General features: G+C 37.1%; 2 protein-coding genes across 2 annotated transcripts in view; one reads left to right on the top strand and one right to left on the bottom strand.

The window, feature by feature from the left end:
- The window catches only part of LOC107700107 (metastasis-associated protein MTA3-like), a 33,158-nt gene extending 17,734 nt beyond the window's left edge, over positions 1-15,424 (bottom strand). The window contains exons 1-6 of the mRNA XM_016501637.1: positions 15,187-15,424; positions 13,465-13,532; positions 8,612-8,705; positions 5,618-5,744; positions 2,668-2,731; positions 2,445-2,562 (exon numbers count right to left, since the gene is read on the bottom strand). Of these exons, the coding sequence (XP_016357123.1) occupies positions 2,445-2,562; positions 2,668-2,731; positions 5,618-5,744; positions 8,612-8,705; positions 13,465-13,532; positions 15,187-15,214 (499 nt within the window). The 5' untranslated portion in view covers positions 15,215-15,424. The remainder of the gene's footprint in view (positions 1-2,444; positions 2,563-2,667; positions 2,732-5,617; positions 5,745-8,611; positions 8,706-13,464; positions 13,533-15,186) is intronic.
- Positions 15,425-16,945: 1,521 nt separating this feature from the next.
- The window catches only part of kcng3 (potassium voltage-gated channel, subfamily G, member 3), a 9,358-nt gene continuing 6,122 nt past the window's right edge, over positions 16,946-20,181 (top strand). The window contains exon 1 of the mRNA XM_016501638.1: positions 16,946-17,568. Coding sequence (XP_016357124.1) covers positions 16,946-17,568 — 623 coding nt within the window. The remainder of the gene's footprint in view (positions 17,569-20,181) is intronic.

The following is a 20,181-nucleotide window of genomic DNA, read 5'->3' as shown; positions in this document are numbered from 1 at the left end:
AATAGTGTTCATATCGATATCGGAATTATATCGTATCGACCGAAATTAAGAAATATATCGTGATATACATTTTGGCCATATCGTCCAGCCCTAGGGCCACCCAAGAGGCCATATGACTGACAGGTAAAGCAACCAATCACGTTTCGTTTTGTGCAGCATCAAATTTAGAGGTGTGGAAATATCCCCACGGTTGAGAACCAAAAGTTGGTCACAAGACCGTTTTAAAGGGGTTGCGGAGTATGCAATTAAAGAATAACAAGAAACATTCTATGATTTTCTGATGTGAGACTTTAATTTTGAAAGACATTAAAGCTCGAAAAGCTCTTATCTTTGGTCAGATAAGCTGTAGTCTCGCGTAGCCAGACCTTCAGAGTGACGGCAGAAGGTCTGGGAACCTTGGCCACTTTGAATGGCCAAGGCCCGCCCAAGAGGGCATATGACTGCCAGGTAAAGCAACCAATCACGTTTTGTTTTGTGCCACGTCATGTTTAGGGGCATGGAAATGTCCCCACAATAACAGACCAGTGTGTAAAACTCTTGGATGTATTTTAAAGAGTGTATTCTGCAAACTTTTCCAGCATTTATTTGATCCTGATAAGCACTCATTGTCACAGTCGTAAACACAACGGCTTTCTTCTAACATGAGGGGGTTTGGCGTCACAGCATTTTTGTTTCCAGGCGAAAAGTTAAAGAACGCGACACGGGTCTCCCGGGAAATCCTGTAGAATTCAACCAATCCGATGACGACTTCGAAAATGATAATTTTCTGCTGATTACAGAACCGGCATTACTATCAAAATGCGCATGACAATCGCATTCGATTAATCGTGCAGCCCTATCCTGAAGTGTTAATTTTGTGTGCCATATGCATCAGAATCAACCAATGGTCCGTGGGTGTGCGTCTGAGCCTGAGACTAATGGGGATCCGACTAGTGCCTACGGTGCAGATCAAACAGCAAAAACTAGACCAACAGATGGTAAAAGATGCTGATTAAAAGAATACAAAAAAAATTTTTGTGTGGGGATCTCGTCATACGTCATATTCTTGAAGGCTACACAGACAAAAGAAGTTAAGAACCAATTATGAATTAGTTATTGCTTTTTATGTATTACAAAATCAAGACTTCACATTGGTTTTCTTAGTAGCATGAAGAACAAAACTATTATTAAAAATGGGAATAAATTATATACAGAAAGCAAGCAAAAGAACATTCCCCATCACTGAAGCAGTCCATGACTTCAGTCTAGCTAGCACAAGGTCACTGAGTTATGTACTCCATTATAATCACTGAAGCTGTCTACACTGGGAAATTAATCCCTTGTTTACACTGTATCTACATTTTGTTGTTTATGAGGAGAGAATCAGTGAGAGTGCACAATTCAGTCACTGAGCGTGTGCACTGAAAAAACTCTTAAATTGGCCACTGCATTTATACACTCAAACAAATGTGAGATTTTTCTCAAGCCATATGCATCAGAATCAACCAATGGTCCGTGGGTGTGCGTCTGAGCCTGAGACTAATGGGGATCCGACTAGTGCCTACGGTGCAGATCAAACAGCAAAAACTAGACCAACAGATGGTAAAAGATGCTGATTAAAAGAATACAAAAAAATGTTTTGTGTGGGGATCTCGTCATACGTCATATTCTTGAAGGCTACACAGACAAAAGAAGTTAAGAACCAATTATGAATTAGTTATTGCTTTTTATGTATTACAAAATCAAGACTTCACATTGGTTTTCTTAGTAGCATGAAGAACAAAACTATTATTAAAAATGGGAATAAATTATATACAGAAAGCAAGCAAAAGAACATTCCCCATCACTGAAGCAGTCCATGACTTCAGTCTAGCTAGCACAAGGTCACTGAGTTATGTACTCCATTATAATCACTGAAGCTGTCTACACTGGGAAATTAATCCCTTGTTTACACTGTATCTACATTTTGTTGTTTATGAGGAGAGAATCAGTGAGAGTGCACAATTCAGTCACTGAGCGTGTGCACTGAAAAAACTCTTAAATTGGCCACTGCATTTATACACTCAAACAAATGTGAGATTTTTCCCCCCCCCCAAAAAAAAAAAAAAAAAAAAAAAAGTTAATGTGAGCAGATCTAAATGAAATGCTGCAAATTCATTTTCACATTTCACTTTAATTGCAACCATCGTAACAGATTTAGTTCACTTGTGCAGGGGCCTCCTTATCTTGATTTGGGGGGCATTTCTGTTCATTTTGGTGGCATTTTTGCAATTGTCCAACTCAGTCTCAGAAAACCTTTTCAAATGGATGCATTGGACCATCCAAGCAAACACAATTCTGATTTATTGACTGTACCCTCACTAAACACTCTAGTTGGAGCTTCATCGCTGAGACAAAAACAGTACAGCAAAATATTCATAATATTTAAAATTAACTGACATCCATGATAAATAAAACACACTAACCTTCCTGTAGCATTTCAGGGACATCAGCCTGAAAGCGTGGACCAACACGAATCTCCCCCTTGTCAGCCAATAGTGTCTTCTGTGTGGGGTCGTACACCAATGAGTAAAAAAATGTGTCCTGAGAAAGAAAGAGAGAGCGAAAGCAGCAGACAAAAAAGTACTTAAATTAGACATCTATTCAACGTAAGATACAAAACAGCATTTAAAGAAAGAAATTGTGTACCTCTTTATCCAGGTAGGAGAGCACGGCTTCTGTCTCGTTCAGGAGGGCCACACTGCACTTCCCCCTATTTCCACCACCCCAAAGAAAAACAGATAATAAATTATTAAACACGCAGCACCATGTGTTATGTTCAGCATCCAGCTGTCTCCACAGATCCTCTAATCCACAGCACAGTAAAACGGAGGAGGAAGGGGAGACACTAGGTGCAAGATTACAGAAGAATGTGTGAGTGTGTGATGGTGACATGAGCAAAGATGAAAAGGTGAGAAAAGAGCAGATGGGTGAGAGGACTATAATAAAATTCAGGAAATTAAAGGAGAAAGGGCACAGAGAGGAAACAGATAAGAGACAGACACAGACAATGAGAAAGCTCTGAACAAAAACATTATGGAGCTATTGGAGAGTGGAAAACTGATGCTAATCACTCTGTGCTCCTCCGAATGAGCGTTTAACCATGAACACTGCCACATCTATATACAACCTGCAATGTAAGGAAAGCTACTTTTGAAACTGGAGCTTCCCAAGCTACAAGAAACTAATTTATAGGGACAGCCGCAGCAAACAGCATGAACAACTGTGCGAAAGAAAACAGACTAGCTTTATTACACTTTTATTTGAGCAGAATATCTCAGTAGAAATCACTGAACTCCAATTCACATGTTTACCGATGTTAGGGCTGCACGATTAATCGAATGTGATTGTCATGCGCATCTCGTCAGTAAAGCCGGTTCTGTGATTAGTAGTAAATCTCCAGCACGTGCTTTCAGATGGAGCAGCATTTAGAGCAGAGCCGTAGTTCACTGACAAGCTACGCAAAATCGCAGACGATTTAATCACGCATTTATGAAATCGAAAAAATCATTCTTCGATTATGAAAGCTGTTTGCATAGCTTGTCAGTGAACTACGGCTCTGTGTAGTAAATGCTGCTTCATCTGAAAGCACGTGAAAATACCACATTTAATAACATTTAATTTTTACTCCAAATTCTCTTCATAACATCAGTCGAGTGTTTGAAATAAATCCTTCTGTGAGATGATGTGGCTTCTTACTCAGAATAAGGCACGCAACATATTTCATAGTATTCGAAGCAGTGATAAAGGCTATGTCGATTAGCATTGCATTATTTTACACTTTATTATAATAAAAATTATAAAAATATGAACTCAGATAAACCATATGTTGTCGTAGTCGTGTGTTTATTAGTCACGTTGAATTAATCAAAGCAGTTAAATCTTCTGTTTATTCAGCAACCTATAGGGATTTCCTGGGTTTCTTCTGTGAGGCGTATTTGGAGTTTCAGCACGAGAGCGCCCTCTGGCCTTCGGATGGAGATTTACTGCTGATCACAGAACCGTGCTTCACTGAATGATACGCATGACAATCGCAGCTTCTGCCTAATCGCAATTTATCGCCTTTGTGATTTAATTTCGATTAATTGTGCAGCCCTAACCGATGTTTTCAGCTCATCAGCACTTTTTCCATAATTTAGAGAGAGAGAGTGCACGTGATTGCTGGGTTGGGAAGCTTAAGTAAACCACTGGACAGAAAATTTATCGATTTATGAAAAATTGGGGTTTTGATTTGGGGATTGAAACTCTTGAAATCTGGCAACCGCAACCACAAAAGCATGTGGAGGCTTGTTACCAATGCAAGATAACGCAAATGGCAAATGTAAATGAAACATTTTCAGGATAAATAGTCAATGGGCAAATATCGGAGATGATTATGTTTAGTTAATTGAGAGAAGCAGAAATCGTGATCATGATTAAAATACGATTCATTGTGCAGTGTTTTTTTATCCATACAATTGAAGTCAATGGTATCCAGTGGTTTTGTGTTCTACAAAAGAAAGTAAGTCATACAGGTTTGCAGGTGAGTATATGACATTTGCATTTTTGGTTGAACTATTGTTTTAAGTAATTAAAATATAATAGCCACACTACCAGATAATATAATGTAGCTAACTGCACTGAATGACAATCCTTTATTAAATTATAATTTAGTTATATTAACAATCTTAATAAAGGTGTACTACATTAAACCTAAAGATGAACAACATTAAACAGACATCATATTTTTTTGGTTTATTTATTTAGAAGGTACCAATACACCGCCACTTTTTGGACAAAGTAGCTTATCACAGAAGAGGTTACTGTATTTTTAAAACAACTGAGCTACTTAAAACACTTAAAAAACATTAAAACATCCCCAGGACTCCCTCATTTGTGATTGGTTGGAAAACAACATATAGTCCTGCTTAGGAGACAATATTTTAACATAAAAAATTACCATTGGCAAATATCATATCAGTAACTCAAATTCAGCTGGTGCATAATTCACAATTGAGACTGACTCTTATGTATGCAGAATTTAAGTTGACACATGAATTTATCTTCTATATTGGGTGACAAAGCTAACAAAATGAATCAAATTGAACTCAGTCTTGACATGTGTTCAGTTCCACATAAAATACATTTTCCCCTGTAAAGGCCAGCTAGCCCCCTGCAATGACTGCTCAATATTTATGGATCACAGAAGCCAAAAGAAAAAATTAAACAAAGAAAGAAGAAAGGGAGTGACATTTCCTTAATTTGGAGGCCGATATCAATTTCAGTGTGCACAGCAGGCCTCTCTAAACCTCAGCACCACCACTAATGTTTCTCATAGGAGGCTTTCCTTTGATTAAAACCACTGCCACCCAGCTCCAGGCCGCTAATACATTTATCACCTGAATCACAGCGGGTGCTACAAAAGCCCTGGGGTGCCACTGGCCAGCTAAAGAATGGATGCAGAACTGAATCACAGCATGGTGTGGGCTGGGGTTGTGCTGTGCTATATGGGGGCTGTTATCTTTCCTTAACTGCCCCCTGAAAATGTGAACTGAGGATTAAATGGCACGTTTTAGTCTATCAGATATTAAGAAGCAATTGGATGTGTGGGTGGGTTTACCTGATGTGTGTGGCAGGGAGGGATTCGTACTGGCGGGAAAGGAAAAGCTCTCTGTGGCGGAGTTGATGTTTCTGTTTGTCAGTGAGTTCGGGCTCTGAGGGGCTTTCCTTCTCTTCTTCCAGGTCCTCTGTACACAGGGAATTAATAATTTGTCAAAGACATGGCGACACATACAGCATATAAATAAGAAAAACACATATTTACTTTACAGACCATTTGCATTAGAGGCCACATTAAAAGAGGAGAGCAACCAAATCAGTCGAATGCAAATACTTTTTGCATACACAAAGCAGATGTTAAAGAAGTCATTCGGTGTTTACTGTGCTGTGTTGTGACCAACATAAATGATTAAAGTGTAATTTAGTGCAAACTGTAGACTTTGGAGTACCATGACTTTTTAATTTTCATAATCTGTATTATATAAATAAAACCTGAGAAAATTAACAATAAAATCAATGATGAATAATATCATAATAATAAAATACTGTGGAAAAAAATCCAACAACATAACATACTTAGTAATAAAAACAGTAGCACCTGATATCTTTGACAGCACAGGTTAGTTGTGTACTGTTAGCTATAAGCTACACTCTTCAACAATAATATTAAGCAGCACAACTGTTTTCAACATTGACAATAATAAAAAAAACAAATTTTGAGCAGCAAATTAACATGTTGGAATGATTTCTGAAGGATCATGTGATACCGAAGACTGAAGTAATGGCTGCTGAATATTCAGCTTTGCATCAGAGGAATTAATTAAATATTTAAATTGTACTAATATTTCACAATATTACTGTTTCAGAGCTAGAACTTTCCATTTTATAACAGTAATTGATTTTGATTTGGCACTTGTCTAAAAACAGTGTGAAAAGAGAGGTCGCCGGTGTTGACTAGATTGTTTTAGCTTCAAAAAATACATCTCTGCCGTCTAACCAACAGTCCCTAAATGAAACTGCGACACAAAAACAGTTCAGGTCGGCTTTGTTTACTTTATTGGAAATGATACAGTATTATGCAAGCATGTGAAGACTACCACATTCTGTGCTACTATTTATCAAGCCTAGTGGTTTCCTACAATGTTTCATTTAGTCAACATTGAAACACTGAGTCAAGCAAAACTGGTCATATATTGTGTAGGGGTCGACCGATTATCGGCGCCGATATTAAGCATTTTTATGATTATCGGTATCGTCATTTTCAAAACCGATTCGCCGATAAAATAACTTCATTTTGAAACGCGCTATTTGGCTCTGATGCAGCCTGTCAGAACTCACCACTCTGTGGCCTAAAGCAATCTCCGCCCGACTCCCAGAACTGCTCTGACTCCCTCTGAGAGTCACTTAATGAGCATTTGACAGTTTCATTGTAAAAGTAAAAGTTGTAACTTTTACAAAACTTTTACAAAACTTTGTAAAAGTTTCACTGATAGTAAAACTATCTTCATATCATTTACATAGACTACAGAAACAAGTTCTTCATGGCAACTCGTCAAAATATAAGTTCGGGTTGGCTTAAAGAAATTATCAGAAATATATTACTGTGGTGCAGTATGACATACATAATACTACTCAGGGATGAAAGTTTTCCGTCGCTATGACGGATTTCCGTCAATTGGAAAAAATGAGGGGAAAAGAAACATGTAGCGCATTGTTGTTGTTGTTCTGCAGGCACACCAAAAATCATCCCCGCCACGGCTGCAGCTTCTTACTGACAACATAACGCCGCTCGCATCATTCACAGTCGGGTTATTAGCAGAGAACACAGAGCAGAACTAGAAATTCGGATTGCTCTATTAATAATAATTCTACTCATTCATGATATTGATTTAATACAACAGTTCAATAAACAAGTACTGCATGATTTTGCTCTATTTCATCAACGAAAATAGTTCCAAATAAAGTAACATCTCAGCCGCTGCGTTACAGATCTTCTTTATGCACCAAGAGCTTGTAACACTCCAAAAAGAAAGGAAAAATTGAATTCGCATCATATGACCCCTTTAATACTAATTTCATATGATTGGTAACTTATTTGTCTTATTCTACTTCTTATTATATTGTTTTAAATATAAATTTTAAAAAGCTTATAAACATACATTTTTTAATTTGACATAGATGAAAATGATGCCATTACAAAGGTAAAAAGAAAATACCCCTGTAAATCACTTCACCTCATATTAGGAAGGCTAATTTTTTGTCAGAATTTTTGATTATTGATCAGAAGGTGCTACTTAATTTTTTTAATTAGGAGGACAAGCGCTCCTGATTACAAGAAGAAAAACACTGCTCTTAAAATGAGTGTGTCACAGGTATGGGTGTGGAATGGGGTTTGGCCGAGGAAAAATTTTCAGTCAAAAGATATTTTTTTTCTCTAACCTGACTACTACAACAATTATTACAACTTTTGTTTAAAAGAATAATCACACAATACACTATTTCTTCCATGTTTTAATTTTAATGGTAAACCCTTTGTTTGCCAAAAAATAAAGAGTTTAACTCTTTAAAATAAAGAGTTTACTGTGGGAGTACTACACTCAACCAACACCAGGGAAGGCAGTTTTTGTCAGAGCCCTTGTTATTCTTAATTTTGACATTCATTTTTACACCAGACATATATCGGTTCAAAATATCGGTTATCGGTCTACTTGATCTGTAATAATCGGTATCGGCCCTGAAAAACAAATATCGGTCGACCCCTAATTGTGACCAGTTCATCAAGACAAATTTGTTGAGGGCCCCTGAAACATTAGGAAATCAGAAAGCCCTGCTGCCCAATAACGGGCATCTGGTTCTGGTAACTCCAGTGATTACAGCTCTCCTGCTAACTTACACAGGCACTAGAAGACAGATGCATACGCATATACATGAGCAATTTCAAATGACTTATCATTATCATGCTAATGACCACTCATGCATGCCACGTCACAAACCGCCCTTGGTTTCCTTGACGATAACATTCACATTGCCTTGGAAAACACTCGTGCTCACTCACTTGCGTGTTTGTCAGCCAGCTGGATGAGGCTCTGTGAGATGTCCCTTCTCCTGTAGAAACAGACCACCTTTGCCTCCACATTGCCACTTGCAGTCTGAAAGGAGCGACAAATAAGGTCACCTTGAGGAAACTTCATACAGTATCTGGGGACCGTGAACCTTACACCTCTGTTAATCAATACTGAAAAAGCTTGAACCTGAGGTTGCAGTCTATTATGTTTAATCAGCAGTGCAATGTTGAATTTATCAACACCTGCTGTGTCTGCACTCCTCTGAGGAGTAATCGAAAAAAAAAAACGACAACAGCAGACAAGGTTAAAAGGAGCATGAGACAATTTACACCTGATAAATACAAGATTCAATTTGGTACCGAGTAGTTCAACAAGATAATCATAGATTATATTACAAAATATTTATGGCTGTCAATCAATTAAAAATTCTAATACAATCAGTTACAATATAATAGGACTGGGCAGTATGACAATATGTATTGTGGCAATTAGAGGTGTACGATATTGACAAAAATATAATATCTCGATATTTTCTTGTTTTTTTATCGATAAAGATAATTAGACAATATTTTGCTGAGTGTGTTATTGTGCTGGTCCCTTAAAGACTGCCGTGGACAGCTGACTCCTAAAGTTTTTGATATTCTTCATATTCTGTGTGGTGGTCAGTTCACACTGATAGAAAGTCATCTTTTCCAACAAGTTTAAACTGATTTTTACATTTTATGGGCATTTGTACCTTTATAAAGCCATTTTCTCTAAAAGGGTCCGTTATCTTTGAGTCAAATTCTTACATTTAATTAGTGAATTAGAATAATAAGACATTTGGACTGTTACCAAGCAAATGAAATCAACACAGAAGCTGCATCTGAAGCTGCATTTAGATGTATTTACACACTGTTTAATGCAAGACATGAATGCATTTAACCTGAAATTACAAATGCATAAATAATGTTTTGATATATTAAACATAAAACGTTGAATACTGATATTTGAACTTATTTAAATAATAAAAAGCAACTTTAAATGTGATATAAAACCACCAGGTGGCAGCAAGTCATTGTTATTAAGTGGGTCATTGCGATTGAACCGAATCATTTAAACGGTTGATTCATTCGGGAACGAAACACCGTCATGTTGCTCAGAGGCAAAACAGTGCGGTGGCTGTGTTTGGAATTATTTTGTTGTCGAAATAGTGCAAAAACAGGCAATATGGTGTCTAAAATGTAAGTCTCTTAGTCTTAATTAACTTCTTGTTTATTGAACTGTTGTAAAAAAAAATATCAATATCTCATTTGTAATCATGGTAATTTTTGGAGAAAAACGGCACCCTTCGTGTGAAATTAACTATATGAAGTGTTAAAAATTTATAAATTTTCTGCCCCTATGTCTTGAATTTGAGATCATTCTAAATGCATTTTATTAGACTGAATCATGCGGTGAAAGAACGCACTCTAAATGCGCACTAGTCTAGATTTCACCAGAGGGACTTTGACTTCACGTAATGTATGCGTGTGCTCTGTTTTGAATGTTTTTTGCAAAGTACTCGATAATGTCAAATCGCACATCGTTAAAACAACAATTACGATATTAATCGCAGACGATATATATCGCACACCCCTAGTGGCAATGATACAAAATTGATTAGCTACGTTGTGTATCGCAGTATGTAAAATATCCGCACAGCAAAGGACTGCTTAAAAGTTAATGACACATTACAGCAATAAAGAAACATGCATGAAAGAGAAAATAAAGTGCAGGATGTGTTTAAAGTTAAAAACTGCAAAAAAGAACCCAACTGCCCTTAACTGAATAACTTAAGTAGTTTTAATAAGAATAGATGCATATTTCATTCATATAGTGAAGACTAAGAGGTGTTTCATTTTTTACATATTATTAAATTTCTTAAAGCTGCAGTCCGTAAGTTTTGCCTCTTTGTCGCCATCTCTGTTTGAAAACCTGGAATTGCAGCTGTGTGCGGAATTATCTAGCTTGCGTGGGTTGTGCAGCGGCACGGCTCCAGCTTGGATGAATCTAAAGTTTTGAGGAGTATGTGTGGATATTTAGTGTACTTCACAATCACAGATTCTAGCCTACGTCTTGGAATATGACCCAAATAAGAATTTTCACCGTATACTGCCATCTGAACAAGTAACAAGTCTGAAAAAATTTAGTATAGTGTGTATTAGCGTGTAGATTTCAATTTCTGCACAGTCTAATCTAATTTCATACTCTTCGTATTTCATATTAAGAAATTATTTTAACCCAAAAAGCAAATTATCCTCCCTTCGAACAGGTTTTCTTTAAAATACAAATCTTTGTAATCCCAGGCTATCTGTAATCAGAAGCACATTTATAACTGGAATATAATTTAATTTCATTCACATGTGTTTCATAAACACAATCTTTTATGGATTACAATCCGCCATCAAAATGATACATTTAATTTCTGGCTGCTGTGAGAAAAGGCTATAAATGATCCGCCACCTGCAGGATCCTCACATGCCATAGCCTAGTAGCCGGGACGTGACATAATGACGCAGTGCCATGCTCGAATTTCCCGTGAAAACCTACCCGTACCACTCAAATTAGAAAACATTATTATAAGCTAACCGTTGTGAATCGGGCTAAAGTAAGGCGATAGTTTTGAACACTGGCTGGTTATGTACTTGCTCAAATATTGATTTCGGATCATTTTGAACCAAAAAAAGTTACGGACTGCAGCTTTAAGTACTCCTATCAAGTAGACCTACTGTACCTGAAAAATTTTAAGAAAGTTGATCTTTTATTGAATTGGTCTTAATTGTTATTTGCATCTTAGATCTTATTTTTAAAAAACTACATTGTGAAATATATCATTATCATTAGATAAAAATAAATATAATAATAAATAATGAAATGAAATAAAATAAAATAACTCGTATAGTGAAATAAGATTTTGGTCATATCGCCCACCCAAAAAGATATGCATCTACTTGCAATTGATCAAATAAATCAATATTTGCTAAGAAAATCCCAATATGATAATTATATGACATAAGATAACTTAATGTTACTAAATTAAAATGTCAAACTGACAGCTCTTAAACAAATATAATAAAATTCACCATGTATGCAACATAGCCAGAATGTAAATTTGGACTGCATGAACACATATTTCTCATAAAAAAGGCTTAAAGATGCTTACTTTCTTTTCTGTACATTTGATTCTACTTATTCTCTTTAAAGGTGCTGTATGTAAGTTTTTGACTCGACTAAAGCATAAAAATACCATAATATGTTTGCAGATATTTAAGAAACATGCTAAGTTAACATTTGTTTATCTGAAAAACAATGCTACAGTCAGTTATTCTCCTTTGAAAATGTGCGTTCCGGGCCGGAATGTCGGTCTCTGTTTTGGTTTGTGAAACCCGCCCACTGCCAGTTTATCCAATTGTAATTCGGCACCCCGGGTTGCCAGTTGGCGGGAAACACAGCGCATTTAATTTCAGTCATGGAAGCTGGCAAACGAAAAGGGTCAGAGCGGGAAATAGAACTTTCAATAGAACACAAGGCTACTACTATTTAGACATGAATGTGAAACTATTCATTTTCTTCAGCAATGTGTTGTCATCGGGGCAAGGAAAAAAGTAAAAAATACTAACTCCAGAGTGTGGATTTGCAGAGTAGTGAGCTTATGTTTTCGGCATAACGGGCTTAAAGTCTCGTTTGAGAAAATTAACCATTAGATTTCAAAGTAAGAAATAAATTATAGTATTTTACACCTCACAATGAATAACAGTCTACTTGATTACGTTTACAACTGGGTTTACGTTTACATAATTTATGCGGCCGACAAATGCGACCTCCGGAGGACGCAGCAGCAGCCTCCGAAATGAGACGCAGATTCAGATTTATAAAAATGCACATGAGGTGGTTTATAATTTGCAAACAATAGAAATATTGCAAACGTACACATTAGCTGATCAATTTACAGTGTAAGGCTCAATGTTTTCCATCGTCAGGTGCGCTCGTTCCTGTTGGTGTCGTCAATCTGGCAACCTGCATTGGCGTCAAGTCAGAGGAGGAGGGACCGGGTGAAAAAAACCTAGTAATACCTAGTTCAACCACTCGGTGTCAGTCCTACATACAGCACCTTTAAGTATGCAATCAATATCCCAAAAGGCGTACTTTGTACTATTATATAGGACTATCAATATCTAGAAGTGGTTGTGCGAGAAGGATAATGTAGACCGAGTGCATCTCAGTGGCCACAGGGTGATTGTTTGAATGCCAAGGCCAAAGTAGAATAACAACCTGCAAGCGAACTGAATTTGCCCGACAACTGAATCCTCTCTTTTGACAATTATGTTGAAAGATACATCATGTCGCCAGAAGAAGTGATGACTAACAGATGAGAATATTGTGCAGTGAAGCATGCTTACATTGAAGGCAGAGTAAAAAAAAATTTTTGCATTGTGCATTATGAGTTATGATATAACAGGGGAACTTAAAATCCCTCAGCATTTAATACTTAAAGAGCTGAATCTTGTTTGATCATTATACACACATCTTACAAAAAAATGAAAAAGATGTCAGCTTCACACCACAGCCTACTTCTCTAAGGGACCCCAGGACCCCATCTGCTGCTTTGCGTATCTCACACAGATACAGTTTCTCAGCAAACAAGTACTGGAGATATGACAGACTGAAGGGAGAAGCTCACAGAAATGCAAGTAATTTGGCTTTGGGCGAGGTGGCTGAGCTTCTTGTGTCGATGTCATGACAATGTTTTGTCGACACCTTACCAGTACACCCAGTGTCCACCAACCCAGACTTCTCCCTCCCAGGCCTGAGGGAAATGTACCTTATTCAGTTCCTCTATTCGCCTGATCAGATAAGGGTTGCTTGAAGAATTCTCAAAGAAGACATAATCTGCAAAAGAAGACAGAAACACTGGATTATTTTGTAATCAGTATAAAAACCTAGAGTGGTTTACATGTTAGGGCTTGGCTGAAAGTTAAATGACTTAGGAGATTCACATTACATAAAAAAGTGCAACTCATTATTATTGGTATATTAAAAATGGTATGTTACATATACTAAATATGCAATCTAGCACCACAACACATTTCCTAAACATGGAAATTTTGCCAAATACAAGAACCTTTCATGATGTGAAACTTGGTGTAGATAGAGTTCAAGACAATACAGCCTAGTGGGGCCAGATTTAACTGATTACCATAATTCATTCTTTTACTATATGGGAAAATGAAAATATCCATAATGACCGCAGGGCATTTAAGATAAGAAAACCCTCACCAAAAAGTATTTTTAAGTGAATGGTCTCTCCCTCACAGACTGATATAATGGGTAATGAATAAAGTATTCATAAAGTGCAAGGTATTAAAGATAAAACTACCTTTTGAATCAAGTAATACCTCCCATAGTTATCTTTAGATAATGAAAGAAATTCCGAGAAATAGTACATTTTATAACGCACTACCTGTTCTGGTTTATAAAAATACCCTACAACATACAGTTACTATGAGTCTAAGACTTTTGACTTGGCCTTGACTGAGTCTAGGTAATGAATTGTTTATGTTTGGTATACATATAGAAAACACTTTCTCTCAAAGGCAAGATCAGTGAAGAATATGCAATTGCATGCTTGTAAACAAACACTTCATTCATGCAAGCAACCGTATTCTGCTATTTGAGTCACATTCCGATACATGTATCTACGGCATAACCGAGCACACACGGGTCACATTAGAACCGTGCAATGTAATAATTTGTCACATAGACGCTCCATTAAAACGCCAGTGAATTCACTGAAAGTCTGCTGAAGCTACAAATTCATTTTCAATGGCACTGCATTAACGGCGCCATGAAACAATGTCAAATTCCGCAGCGTGTAGCCGGCTAATTGCACAAACAAACGACGCGACGGTTTTATGTTAAAGAAGTGTTTATGATTAGACGCATGACAACAAATACCCCTCAAAATAGTGCACATTCACAATGTTTCAGCGAATCAGTGTGCAGAAGTTCAATTTGGTTTCTCTGTGGAAAACCGAGTGAGGCGTTGCTGTTAAATGCTAGCTCGCTTTGCTACCTTGCATGCCGAATGAGGACCCGTAACTAATGGATACGTGCCAAAAAATGAGACAAATGATCACAAAGAAAAACATCGGCGTCAAACATCGGCATGGCCAGGTCGCAAGCACAACTCGCTTTTCTCCTGTATGATCAAAGCCAAAAGAAACGTGCTCTATAAGCGTGTTTCCGTGTGTTTTACATATAGTAATTATTATTTGTTTATGATGTGGCTAGCTAGCAACATAGCCCGCTTGCTAATATGCTAGTGCGGCTATGATAGTTTAAGAGGCCTGACCCACATCAGAACCCAAAGTATTCTGCATCCACATTATCGCTTTCTTTTGCAAGGACACTGCACGTGTTAAGAGTTTAAAAGTGAGCGGCCGGTTGCGGCGATTCCGTTGAAACGAACCCCTGCTTCACAGACAGGTCTTGCGGTGGTGTCTGTGTTTTGACTTGCGTTAATTCAGAATATAGACGGACATACCTCCGACCCGGTACATGTTGGCCGCCATTTCTGCCCTCCCGGAGTGTTAAAAAAAAAAAAAACATAAACTAAAATAAAAACAAAATAAATATGTGAATCAAAAAGACATCTAAATCCTGTGACCTTTTAAAAAGCACTCTGGTTTAAGATGTTTTAAATATGGGGGGTGGATCTCTGTAAGAATAGGAGATTTTTTTTCAGCCCCCCTCCCGAGATTCACAGTACAATACAGTAACTCACTCACGCGCTAGAAAAGGCTCGAGCGCAGCGGCTTCCTGATGATGAGAGAAGGAAGAGAGAAGGGGGGGTGAATGAAGTCTACAGACTGCAGCCTCAACTTGACACTCATGACTGTTTTGTTAATTTGTTAATGTGTGTCATTTTTTTTAAGTAATATTTAAAATAAACATAGTTTAGCCTACATAATAATATTCGCCAATGTAATTTTTTTTACTATGACAATAAATATATTTAAAAGCGTTTAACTCTGGGAATCATAGCTATTCTTGATACTTTTAAAATATATTTAAGATAATAAGGTAAAAGACAAATGTAAGATAATTTCAGTAACGAATCAGTGCGTGAGTGAGCTATTCGAATCATTAAGACTGAATTGATTCACGAACCGATTCAGACCTGGTTGGAATGATTCGGATCAAACGAGTGATTAATTCACTCTTTTCGCACTCTAATTCATTAATTTAAAAAAAGAAATGTATATTAAACTTGGTTAATGTACATTGCTTTAAAAAAGTAATATTTAAAATAATACACATAGCCTAAAATACCTGTAAATATTTTTAACATGATAAATAAATAAACGCATTTAAAGGTGTTTAATGCTGGGAGATTCATGGATATTCCCGATACAACATTTGAAAAAAAAAAAATTGAATAAGATGAAATACAAATAAAATCAGTAATAATTCAAATCAGATTGAGCTGTTCGAATCATTCAGACTGAATCACGAACCGATTCAGAACCTGTTGACATAATTCGGATCAAAATAGTTATAAATCACGCCAGTTAACTGAAAACACGAGATGACTTTATTGCTGAACATTACACCGAGAAAATCATAAAAGGCAATAAAATAGTTTAGCTATGCTATATGGTTTTATAAAAGCGCTAACGTTACATCCAAGAATGTAAACCAGACTAATCGCTAGAACAACACTACTAGCAGGGATCACTGTCTAATTTTAGTTTAGGGTGTGGGTAGACAACCATAGGAAAAACCGTCCAATATTGATTTTATATTGAACATTTAATTCAGTCCAACGTGACGTCCTCCTGGTCTACTCCATTGCTAAAAAAAAAAATAAAATAAAATAAAATTAAAAAAAAATAAAAATATATAAAGTCCAGCAAATTCACTTGTTAATCCCAGACATGCGTCGTGGAAAAACTCGTTTTGCGTTTGGGAACGCCCGTTCTTCTGGAGCGCACAATCGAGCGCAATAGGCTTGTCGATCTGTGACATCACTGTATGAAACAGCCCACTGAAGGCTGGAGTTTAGATGATGCACAAAGCAAGAAGTCACTTTTCCACGGTTCTCAAAACTGGCACGCGCTCATTCTGGAAAAATCCTTTTAGAATCTAAAAGAGCTACTGAGTTGGACTCGCGACTTTGGAGCTGTTTGTTTTTTCTCGCGCTTACAGAAACATACTGGATTTTAACTATGACAATCATTAAGCCATATTGTGCGTCGTTTGTTTCTTTTTCACTCGAATCGGTGATGCAAACCTGATCCAAAATGAAGTTTGGGAAGAATATATGCATCCTAAACGTTGGTGGCACCAAGTATGCTTTCACTAGAGAAGTTATAAAGGATTTTCCCCTTCGAAGAGTGAGCAGACTCCACAGCTGTTCCTCTGAAAAAGAGGTCTTGGAGGTTTGTGATGATTATGACCGAGAGAGGAACGAGTTTTTCTTCGACAGGCACTCTGAGGCGTTTGTCTTTATTATGCTTTACGTGCGATCTGGAAAGCTCAGGTTTGTCCCGCAGATGTGCGAGCTTTCCTTTTACAACGAAATGATCTACTGGGGCTTGGAGAGCTCACATTTGGAGTTTTGTTGCCAGCGGCGATTAGAGGATAGGATGTCCGACACTTACACGTACTTTTCAGAGGAGGACATCAAGGCAGAGGTGGAGTCCAGAGGTGAGGAGGATCAGGTCACCCGGTTCGCCTCTGAAAGAGGGAACGCGCGGTGGCTGGAGAGGATGCGGAGGACTTTTGAGGAACCAGCTTCCTCTGTTGCTGCGCAGATCCTGGCATCCGTGTCAGTGGTTTTTGTCATTATGTCTATGGTCATCCTCTGCGCGAGCACTCTGCCGGACTGGGATACAGCAAAAAACAATACAGTGGAAGAACACAGGTACATGCACGAGTTCAACTGCTGTGGTCTGTGGTGTAAATTCAAAATTAGCTGCATCTCTCACAGGACAGCTCATCTTTATGAGCATGCCTACCCAGCATAGCTCCATATATAATAAAAGGAATCATGCTCTTCTCCACATACAGGATCTCAGAATGAAAAGGCCTATGTTGTGATGGTACAGGTTTGTCCCCCTGAACTCGTCTGTAGCCTATGTATGATTCTTTCCATGTTTTGTATCCGGTTGCATTGCGAGCTCCATTCAAACTATCTTTTCTCAAAAAAAAAAAAAAAAAAACTGAAATTAAAGTTCAACTGATATCTAAATGAGTGTATTGCACTGCATAATATAATATAGCCGAATATAATATTAAAAATACAGCTATCTCTCATTACCAAATATTATTTTTGTTGATTATTTGCTTTTTAAAACGTATTACAGTAAAAACAGTATTAGCACTGGGAAAAAATAATGCAATAATGATAATGCAAGCTGAAGCCTGCAAAATATCACGATGGTGATTTTTGTTTTCTAGCTGACGTACTTCGTTTGGCCAGTAAAAATGATCTAACGTCAGCATGAGTAGGGGGACCCGGGAGTGCTGTAACACATTTCGTTTCAGCGTCTGTAACTAAGAGTTTTTTGCGCAGTGTGGCTTTGATGTAATATTCTTATGTTTTTCTGCTACACATTAAAGTAGATATAGAAGTCTACTACATATCCTCAGCTGTGCAAATTAATATTAGAGAGTGCTGACGTATGGGATCAGATTCCCGCCAAATGTATTGCAGTCATGCATAAAAAAATAACAAGCGTGAAACCAAAATTGAAAAAACGCAAGTAAAATTATATTGCACAAAATAAAATAAAAAAACGAAAGCAAAGTTTTCAGAATAGCAAACAATGGTCACGGATCAAAAAATAATAAGTGTCAATCAAAAATTTAATAACACATTAAAAAAAATAATAAGCACGAATCAAAACTTTAAACACATTTAAAATCATATTGCACAAAACTGAAATATTAATGCAAAATTATCCGAATTGCACACAAAATCATGTTTCCTTAGTTATATTTCTCAGTTTTTTGTGCTCAGACATTTTCTGCACATATTTTTATTTTTTGTATGCTTATGCTGTTTTTCCCTTCGCTCTTTATTCCACGTTCTGCGCTTCTTCTTCCAAATGTTGTGGTTAGAGTTTCATGTAAATCAGGGTGGGCTAAAGAATCATCATTGTTCCACTAGTTCTAGATTGACAGCTCCTCCTCTAGCCAATCAGTCGAAGAGGGGCGGTGACGTCACTCCAATGCTCCTCATTACTGCCGATGCTCAGTGTTCTGTTTACTTGTACAGGTGAAAATGGACAACTGTCAGCTGGGAAACATCTTTCCATACAGGACACCGTTATATGTGTCTTGTCTGTCACTGCTGTACGCCTACCTGGCGATCCGTTTACGTTAAATGAGTAAATCGGTAAATTAATTTTGAATTAATGTAATGTTTTTGCTTTGAAAATGATAGTGCTACAGAGTAGACAGTTGAGGACAAGTGGATTTGATATACACAATGATTTATTTGCATATTGTGTTTATTTACATAGCTACATATATAATTGCCTAACACTATCATATTAATGTTTCAATATATATAAAGTTTGAACATAACAACAATATGAAAGTAAAACAGCCAGTAGGTTTGCGGTAAGTTACTGTCTTTAGAATAAGACATTAAATCATTCATTCGAATGGCTGATTGATTCAGTGAAGAATAAAGCGAATCATTCAATATGAAAGGCTGCTGTGTTGCTTGTAGAGGACACTGTTTTGCTGTGGCTTTGTTTGGACTCTTCAGTCGAAATAGAGCAAAATTAGAAAATAGTTACTATTAATAGTAAATCTGGGCTCACATACCTCTCATTTCCATGAGTGAATCGTTAGACGCGATGTAACATTTGGTTGATAAACTATTAGCCTATTTATTTTGTAAAGAATGTTTTGTACTTCTCTCGTATCTAAATATCTACTTAAAAAACATCCTTCACATATGCAAAAAATTTGTTTGGAAAACACCATGGCATGGCGATGCTCGCACTGACCGGCAAAACCTACATACAGTATTGTACAAAAGACAAGCTAAATTGAGTCACCAATACCTTTTGTATGTTTAGTTGTCTCATTTACTTTGATGATGAAGAGGCTGTGATGTAAAGTTTGCAGTGCTAGTACTGATTATGTTGTGTGCGTGCAGGAGGCGCCGGCGCGAACACTTGGGTTACTCACATCAGCGGAAAGATGTGATATCCGTCAGATAGGAGCTAGACATCATTCAAAACTATCTATTTTTTTATCTGTGTACCTTCAAAATAACAGTGAAACGTTGTACTTTTGTAAAATAAAGAAAACATACAAAATGCACTTGCCGTCTCTGTGAACCTCTTCCTGAAATGAAGAAAAACTCAGCGATAGGCCTACTGTCTAACACTATACTTGTCACACAGAATGAGAAATATATTTATAGAAACCTTGAAGTGCCCGCTTTTACCTGTTTACGTTTTGCTTATTTGACATTAAATGCATTATATAAGTCACTTTGGAATATAAATCATAGCAC

Source organism: Sinocyclocheilus anshuiensis, unplaced genomic scaffold (genome assembly GCF_001515605.1).
Source record: "Sinocyclocheilus anshuiensis isolate Anshui unplaced genomic scaffold, SAMN03320099.WGS_v1.1 scaffold1135, whole genome shotgun sequence".
NCBI classification, from domain to species: Eukaryota; Metazoa; Chordata; class Actinopteri; order Cypriniformes; family Cyprinidae; genus Sinocyclocheilus; species Sinocyclocheilus anshuiensis.
This window is presented reverse-complemented; position numbering and strand designations above follow the sequence as displayed.